Source organism: Dreissena polymorpha, chromosome 7 (genome assembly GCF_020536995.1).
Source record: "Dreissena polymorpha isolate Duluth1 chromosome 7, UMN_Dpol_1.0, whole genome shotgun sequence".
Classification (NCBI taxonomy): Eukaryota; Metazoa; Mollusca; class Bivalvia; order Myida; family Dreissenidae; genus Dreissena; species Dreissena polymorpha.
The window spans coordinates 4192652-4202424 of NC_068361.1; the positions used below are offsets into that span (position 1 = coordinate 4192652).

Here is a 9773-nt window from a genome sequence, read left to right on the forward strand (position 1 = left end):
AAGTAAAAAATTGGCAACACGTAATGAATTATATTCCTTAGTCGAAATTAAACAATAAATGTAAGCTTTAATAAGTTTGGGATTTAATATGAGTGTAATTATATAAACGTTAAAATACGTGTAATTTGATTTGATAATAACAGGTGTGAACTATTTCAAGTGTATAAAGGAAAAACTTATGTTAAAAACAAGTTATGTTAAAATTGCACTTAACTATTATTGTGATGTGAGTGGTAGTAATATAATATAGTTTTAGTTTATTGGTCGAAGCAGCAAGTGCATCTGTTTGATTTTTTTCATTAAATGAAAAAAGAGCAAAACGATTCAACGAAATTTGTTAAAATTAAACTGATAATACTAATATTTGATATTTCAGTTTACATGACGTACGGTGACAAGAATTTGACCGTTATTACAATAAATAATGGCTCAATGTAAAATATAGTAATAAAATAATGACATGACGAGCAAAATTCGACAACGATAATACGCAATTTTTGTCACGGAAGTTAGAAAACAACGCAACCGACTTGAGCAAACGAAAGCATGTGTTGTTACGGTGGCGTCGTTTTAGAGTTGGTCGTGCTAATCTCGTCCATTTCTATATCAAGTAAGTCCTCGTAGTTACACATGCAAAAATCAATGAGGTGCGGCGAACGTTAACGATGTGCACAGCAATAGGGCTTAAAGCAAGATCTAAATATCGAGGTAGTTAAGATAGCGATTTTTGTTGTAATTTTTTCGGACATGTGGTACATTTTCATTCAGGTGAGTGTTCTATTTTTGAACAGATAAATTTTGACCATGAATATCCTAGTACCATATTGTTCTATGCATTAAGACAGAAAAAAATGTATTTACAAAAATTTTATGAATTAAACGGTTGTCGGAATGAGGTTTACATTGACTGTTGCACTAAGCACAATTGTTATTTTCTGTGTATATATTTTGAGAACAAAACCCTTTTAACAAAGCGTTTTTTCTGCGTGCAATCAGTGTCTTAATGTAATGGAATAACGTTGTACATGTATTAGAATAATGACTTTCTGCGTACATGCATTCCACTTTACAGCACACACCTTCACTAAATGTTCGTTTGTTCAAAGCCTTTATGCAAAAATATATCAAATTTACTACAAAGACATAACACTCTCGCTTAAACCTAACTGCTCGTCGTGTGCGTTCCCTCCAATGAACATGCTGCATTTAGAAAAATATTTATTTATAATAGTCAAGCTTAAAAATTTACATTAAGCTAAAAAAGGTACACACTATATATTTGTATTGTCATTCAGCTTATAAGTAATAATATTAATTAAATTTCTCCTTTTATAAAATATTTTTTTTTACATTTCACAGTCGGGTGCGGTACATTTAACACTACTTGGGAGAAGGAGTTTAAAACAGAAATGGACAAAGCAATATCGGGTGATTCTGTTATACCAAACTGCAGGTAAAAAACAATAATAAACCATACTGATGTTGATAATGCTGGTGCTTGCGATGATGAAGGTAATTCTGTTTATGACGTAGACAACATTATTGATGAATACGAGGATGATTGTAAGAAATGTAAACTAATAACGATTTTACATAGAACAAAGCATTTCAATATAGTTCATATTAAACTAATATTTAATTTAGATTGATGATTTACAATAATAACAATATAAAGTTTAAAAAGGATCGGAAATAAATCGTGTATTAGTTAGATGATAAAATCTTAAGCAGCAAAATAATATTATTTCATATACATACGGTTAAAACGGGCGAAAACCATGTATTATTTTCTGAGATTTTTTTGTGGGTGATTTTCTTTGTGTGATTTGTGTGCTTTAAACAGTTGTGATGAGCTCATAAGTCACAATAGTTTTTTTGTGTATGCCTATTTGATTTGTTACCCGATTTTGAAAAAAATATCGAGTGAAGCGTTCGTTTATGACGCCGAACACAAGACGTCGTTGCACATCTTTCAGTCTGGCATCGTTGAAAGTGAATTGACATTTTGATGTCTGTATTCATGCGGGAGCCACGAACTGAGAAATCAATTTTATCAAAATGTATTTTTCATAACTTTTAACAAATACGCATTGTATATAAAAATTCATGATACCACACCGGTCTTGCCCTATGTTGCAGCCACTTAAAAGACGCTCTGGATGCGATGGCAAAGCTCCACGGCTCTACGAGAGCGCAGTGTTATGCCAATGTCTTAAACGTTGGTCTGGAAATAAAAGCTGCAGAGTGTACGTGAGTTTTATTAGCGTGTCAGTCGGTGTAAATTGGTTGTTTCTTAGTTTTATTTACTTTGAAAACCCTAAACTACGAGCCGGGATTACTGATTGAATACTATATGCAATTGCAATACATTCACGAAAGAAGCAAAGGACCATTTATATGTTAATGGATCTGTGTATAATCCGATTCATATGCAAATACTGCTTTATTGTGTTTGTCATTCTGTACAGTTTACTGCAACAGCATGCAACTTAAATGAAGACATAGCAAGGTAAATGTATTAATATTAATTAAAGTAAGTAAAATACACTAATAACCATTAAATGTGCTTATTTATATTTTTATGTGTATATGTTTCTCTCAAAACCACCTATTCACTAAACGTTTTTGCCCTTTTTTACCTAAACTGCGCGTTAAAATGCCCTTTTTAAAGTAATGCGCCATGCCCCTTTTCCCTCCTGGGACAAACACTAATTGAGGTCGCCGGTAGGGTGGTCGCGGTAAAGATATCCCCTCCCGAAGATTTTTATGGTCTAAACAGTCAATTAAAAATACGTCTTTTCTTGCATTAGTTTCTATGTAAAGTGGTGCTTCAACATGTATAATTCTACAACTATTTCCATGTTAAGGTCAAATATATGATTGAATGGAATAAAAAAACAAATGTTTAATGCCAAGTTGTCGTTTAGGAAATTCAGAAGTTCAGGTCAGGTCGAAAGCGTACGTTACCAAAAGTTTTTATTAACTAATCAAACGATAAACGAGCGGTAAGCTAATTTCAATATAAATAGTTGAGCATTTAATAGAGTAACCTCAATTAAAGCGCCAATTATTGGAAAAATATATACGACATTGTCTTTGCCAAGCAATATATGTCCCCTACCGGCTCCACCATTGTCAGATTATTTTTTATATTTGTTGCCATAGCAACCAGAATTGTTGACGTAGGAACAAAATGAAACGACGTGCATTATGTCCATATTGCCATCTATCCATGTTTCAAGTTTCATGAAAAAATATGAAGAACTTTCAAAGTTATCGCAGAATCCTGAAAAGTGTGACGGACAGACAGACAGACAGACACACAGAGCGCAAACCGTAAGTCCCCTCCGGTGAAACCGGAAGGGGACAATAAAATAATAAAACCTTTAGACATGGACAAAGCAAGAATATGGAAACTAAAAATATGTTGAATCGCAGAAAAAAAACTTTAAAAAAAATCGATGTTTTTTACTAATCAACCCCGTACTGTAGTTGATAATGCTCTCTTGTTACGGCTTGTTGAAGATTTGACTACGTACGATATCGTTGTTAGGCATATACTTGAGGTAGAAAAAAGAGTGTGTGTTAAAATAATAATGTCAATAACAATAACTTCTTGTTGGTTCTTTACTTAACTTGTTTATTGCGTTAAAGAAACGCTGCTAACGTACCGTTATTTCTCCATAGGCCCGTGTGACAGCGGTTTTACGAAGACAGATGGCAATTGCACGATGCCGCAGTGCAGCGACCAATCCGTTTGCATCCAACTTGAAGACGATTACACGCTCGGTCGAATCGTGTGTTGCGTCAAAGACAGTGTTACACCAAAACGTGCGCTATGCAGCGTTGTTTTCTTGTTTCAGTAGTATTTTACTTTTGTTTCTGTCATATAGGTGTTGATTGATTTCAATCACGGTATGTGCATAGAACCGTTGACCTAAATTGCATCTATGAGTAAGCCATTGACAGGATATTACTAGTATTTAATGTAATTACAATATGATTACGTATACGCATACAGTTTAAATTAAGTACCGGGTTTATATTTTCAAACCAAAGTTATGAAATGCATCTCTTTGTTTCATTTTCAGAGGACGCCTGCTTTAGCGGGCAGACTGCAGAGATCTTTACTACCACCGATAAACTGACCAATTGTAAGGCTTACTGCTATGGTAACTGTACGCGGAGGACTGAGAACGAACTCTACACATGCTGCAAAGAGCGCAAAAACCTGCAAAGTCCCGGTAATACTTCTATTTTGTATGGTTGCGTTCGGTTTATGAGTTCGCCTTGCACTGCAGAGATGTCAATAAGACGGATAAACCAAACGAATTAGTTTAATAGCAATTATATATTGTTGAATACAGAAACCGTACCGATTGGTTTTAGGTTATTATTCTTCATGTGTTACTGCTTTAAACAGAAATGCACTCATGGAGACAGTTAGTTTTTAGGGGACTGCGAAGTCTCACATTTAACAAATTAAAGCGATGTTGGGGACATCTTGCCTTTTACCAGTTCGCGTTACTTTGTTTTAATTAAACACAAAACAACCATTTTATTTGTTTGAAATGTGTCTCTGAAATGACTTTATGGTTTGTGACCGAACATCAAATCGAAACCATTACGGTGTTTGTAACCTAAATTATTTATTCCCATCCAGTTTATGGTCCAGTTAAGAACAATTCAAAAAGATTGCTGAACGCTTTAAGCCCTTTGATTTTTCTAAATTTCTTTCACAATGGAAAAACGCTGACGAAGGTCTATCATAACTCCGAATTTCAATGCTTTCAGCACTTTGATTTTTCTAAGTTTTCTTTCACAAGGGAATACCGCTGAAGAAGGCGAAAAGTTAACCGGAGGAATCGTGGCGATTCTGGTGGTATTTATCATCATGCTGTTCATAGCGGGTGGATTCGGATTGGTAGGATATTGGAACTTCGCAAACATTCCCGGGAAAACGGAGCTTATTGCATGCGCATTAAGTGTCACCCCAGATTAGCCTGTGCCGTCCGCAAAGTCTAATCAGGGACGACTCTTTCCTCTTGTGTTGCATTTTTGTTTAAAGAAAGTCGCTTCTTAGCGAAAATCCAGTTTAGACGGAAAGTGCCTTCCCTATTTACACTGTGCAGACTGCACAGGCTAATTTGGAACGACTCTTTACGCACATGCATGAATCCCCGTTTTCTCAGAGCACGGATCATATGTATATTTTTAAAGTGTGATGAATTTATTACCATAATTGTGAAGGCGAACGTCAGTGCATTTCTTGGCAAAATACTCGAAATAATTTAGCCTAATTAGTTTTGTTCGTTCTACACAAGCGTGCTCATGCATTGGCCAAAAGTAGTGTGTTATCTTTTTATTCATTAGCAGACCATACTGTATCCGTGGATGTCGCTTAATTTGCAGGAACTAACATTATCAGAACTGAACGTTTTGTAAATTAAGCAACCGGTAAGATTAAAAATGGTTAGCTAACAAATTGCATCTGTTCATCATTAATCTTATTTATGGACAACAGAATATACCTTTCTTTTGTATTTCAGTTATACGTTTGTAGAAAAATGAAGAATGAAAAGAAGCAAGCTAAGTCGATTAAGAGGTAGATCTGCACATTCAATTCATTAATACATGGGGAATACGGTGTCGCTCTTTGGTTTATGTATTTCAACCATGAACATGCGAAATAATGTTAGCCCATTTATTTAAAAAATCAACAGGGATGAACATAAAAATGAGACAAACCGGTAATTTTTATAATGGAAGCATTTGTAATTTTAAATAATTTCATTTACATTTATAGCGGAACACACATTTGATTTTAATATAGAATTTAGATGGGCAACGTTCAACAACGTGATTTGTATAGGTAATGCCAACACATATAACTAACAAAAATCTCTTATTTTCTCCAGTAGCGGCGACGGCATTCGGCTGACCTGTTTAAGTGATATCATCGGGGATGGAGGCATGGAAATGGTAAACCTTGCATTCGACAACAGCGCAAACTACGAGGCCACTCTGCCTCTGTCAAACTCACGCGAGTCCCTGTCACAAAGACCTGATTGGCCAGCAGGCGAGTCAGCTGACTACGATGACGTCATTGACACAACGCGGAATTCCCGATCGAATTCAGAGGGTTCGAAATCGAGCAAGAAAAAGCGTCGCTATAAACCGTCAAGAACTCAGGTGGAGGTTTCTATCGAGCAATCTCGCTCTTCGCACGTGGAAAACAATAACGATTCGTATGACGTCATAGGACAAAGTCAGATGGAGGGATACGTAGCCATCAGTCGAAGCGAGAATCAGAACCAGTACGATGAACTGCAGTTTTCCGGCGTGGAAGGACGTAAAGAAACGCAAGAAGATCGGTATTCCGTAGACGTTAATAAACATCGCCGACAGAGTTTGGGGTCCCGAAAGAGTTTGGACGATGTAGAATCTAACGAATTCCGCCGACAAAGTGTTGGGTCGCGAAAAAGTTTGGACGATGTAGACTCTAATGAATGCCGACGACAGAGTGTGGGATCACGAAAGAGTTTGGACGCTGATTACAACAGTACGCTGCCGGGAGAAATATACTAGAATCAAGGATTTGGCTCACAATAAATAATACACGTTCATTAAAAAAGCAATAATCAATCTAGTATATTTGTTCACGGAATATAAAAACCAGTAGAATTAATATAATTTAATAATCATACAGGTTGGTGAAAACCAATTACTCTCCTTCACAAAAAATATATCGTAAACCAACATTTGTCGCACGCTGTATTATATATGAAAATTCCACTGTTGTGCGGAGTCATTTTAGTGGGCGTTAGTCTTTGGGGTAGATCGATCATTGGCTAAAAGTTTAAAATGCTTCGACTAAAGGTCTTTGATTGTGTGCATGCGCAACGAAAAGACACAGGGCAAACTTGGCGTACATGTGCAACTTTCTGGCAGATCTAGATCTAAGTGTAATTCTTCGATACGGAGTCATAAGGGAAAGTCAAAATATAAAGCATATCTAAGTAGATCTAAAATTTCGTAGAGATTTTTAGGTGAAAACTGGCGAAGGATCTCATTAAAATTTGAATGTGGTGAACATGTTCAGGGACCTTTACAAACATGACATGTTAGACAAATCGAAGTGCCATTGTGTCAGACATTGTTGCATGTCTGTGAATATTTATAACATATCAAGAAGCACATACAGACAGACAAATTGCATCTAAATTGAAATGAGAATGTCCTAACGATGGCGGATCATAATGTAAATTTTACCCATTTATGCCTAGTGGACTCTCCCATCCTTTTAAATTGGATCAATTTATTTCCAAAATAAGGGATATCTAGTATATTTATTTCTACATTTAGAATATTTCTTACTGAAATTCCTTTAAGCAAACGGCGCAGACCCTGATGAGACGCCGCATCATGCTATTGTGGAGATAAAAAGCAAACAGGAGTTTCGCGTTTATATACATGATTATATATTTGCTAAATTCTATCCACATCATTGAACTTACAGAGATTTGAAGAAAAAGAAAAATGTTTTTTAATAGTTATATTGGACAAACCTTTAAAAAAATTAGTTTGAAATCTGCCGCGCATGACTCTGAAGATATTAAGTGTACATAGTTTAAAATATATTTAAATAATGTAAATAATTATATTTACTTTCATATTATGACGCTTAAAAAAACAGTTCCAAATCATTTCCAAACATCTACCATAGCAGTCCATGGTTAATAAATTACGTACAGTTGTCTATATTTTGTTGTATCGGGTATCATTTCAGTACTTATAAGTCCAATTTGCAAAATATTTACATTTTAATACACTCATAGGCTGTTTATTTTAAGCAAAATTGTTTGTGTGAATTTTAAGTCATTTTTAAGCTACCATCTATTCGATTTCACAATTATACCATATTTAACATGCTTTGGAAGCAATAGCAAGTGCCATTCAGAATGTGGTGAGCAAATAACAGCATACAATTTACCGGTACTATTTGAAATTTAATTAATACTGTATTCGTGTAATTTCTTCGACCTGATAATTCACATTTGTTTATCATTTTATTATCGGTCAAGTTGATCCATGATAATAAGTGTCCGCCGAATAATATTGGTTTGACCCTTTCCCACTTAGAGGCAAAGTGAAAATGGCTATGTGCAAACAGCACAAAACCAGAGCAGCCTGCGAGGAAATCGTAGTTTGCTCAGGTTTTATGCTGTTTGCTGCTCATCAGTATCTAAGCGTTAAAAATGAAGCCTTTAAAAATTAAATCTAGTAAGAAATGTCTTAAATTAATTTTTAATTTCTAGGGACTACAAACATGTCAAAATACGTATATCTAAGTGGCAAATGGTTAGATACGTATATCTAAGTGGTAAAGGGTTAGATACGTATACCTAAGTGGTAAATGGTTAGATACGTATATCTAAGTGGTAAATGGTTAGATACCTATATCTAAGTGGTAAATGGTTAGATACATATATCTAAGTGGCAAATGGTTAGATACGTATATCTAAGTGGCAAATGGTTAGATACGTATATCTAAGTGGTAAAGGGTTAGACACGTATATCTAAGTGGCAAATGGTTAGATACGTATATCTAAGTGGTAAATGGTTAGATACGTATATCTTAGTGGTAAATGGTTAGATACGTATATCTAAGTGGTAAATGGTTAGATACGTATATCTAAGTGGTAAATGGTTAGATACGTATATCTAAGTGGTAAAGGGTTAACAGTAATGCATGCATGTTAAGCATTGTGAAGAGACTTTTGTTAAACAGAATGTAATGTCCATGTTCCTACAGACATATCAAGTAAATTCTCTGTCTCGTATGTTTTATTGCTTTTTTTTCTCAGTGTTCTAGAATACATATGTAAATGGATCACATAAAGCAGCATTAAGAACCAATAGATGGATCTACATGTGTTCATTTGGGTCGTGCTCAGTGAAAAGAGGATTTAAAGGGATCTTTTCACGGTTTGGTAAATTGACAAAATTGAAAATAGTTGTTTCAGATTCGCAAATTTTCGATTTAGGTATGATATTTGTGAGGAAACAGTATTACTGAACATTTACCAAAGTCCAATATAGCCATTATATGTATCTTTTGACAATTTGAAAACCTAAAAATTATAAAGCGTTGCAACGCGAAACGATTGAATAATTTGGAGAGTTCTGTTGTTGTCGTTTATATTTACGAAACAACGAAGATTGCTCATATAAGGTATAAAATACATAACATGTGTATACTCGGCGGAATAGCCGAGAGGGCTAATGCGTTTTTACTTCAGACTAACTCCAGGACTCCGGGGGTCACTGGTTCGAGCCCTGGTACCGGCTACATTTTTTTCCTTGTTTTAATTTTATTCTTGATTTTTTACTGGAGCTTTTAAGATCCAATGTTTACATTTATCAATATAAAGCATTTAATGACAAACTTCAAAATATGCCAAAATCTGTGAAAAGGCCCCTTTAATGCGTGTGCATTAAGTGTCATCCCAGATTAGCCTGTGCAGTCTGCTTTTTTTCCGCTCTTATGATATTTTCTGTTTAAAGAAAGTCTCTTCTTAGCAAAAATCTAGTTTAGGTGGAAAGTATCGTCCCTGATTAGCCTGTGTGGATTGCACAGGCTAATCTAGGACGACGATTTATGCACATGCATTTTGCCCACTTTTCTCAGAACACGGTTCATTTTGAGTCTTCATCAAACCGTTATGTTGTTAGAATGTTTTGGTTATGTTATTTTACTGCACAGATAGACA

At 35.1% G+C, this 9773-nt stretch overlaps 1 protein-coding gene across 1 annotated transcript; it reads left to right on the forward strand.

Annotated features, from left to right (window-relative positions):
• Window positions 1-1192: 1192 nt before the first annotated feature.
• On the forward strand, window positions 1193-6645 carry LOC127838750 (uncharacterized). The gene is made up of 7 exons (XM_052366732.1): window positions 1193-1453; window positions 2140-2246; window positions 3688-3831; window positions 4092-4244; window positions 4827-4924; window positions 5550-5605; window positions 5919-6645. Exons 1-7 carry the CDS (start codon window positions 1410-1412, stop codon window positions 6586-6588), a joined length of 1272 nt encoding a protein of 423 aa, XP_052222692.1. The 5' UTR covers window positions 1193-1409; the 3' UTR covers window positions 6589-6645.
• Window positions 6646-9773: the final 3128 nt, after the last annotated feature.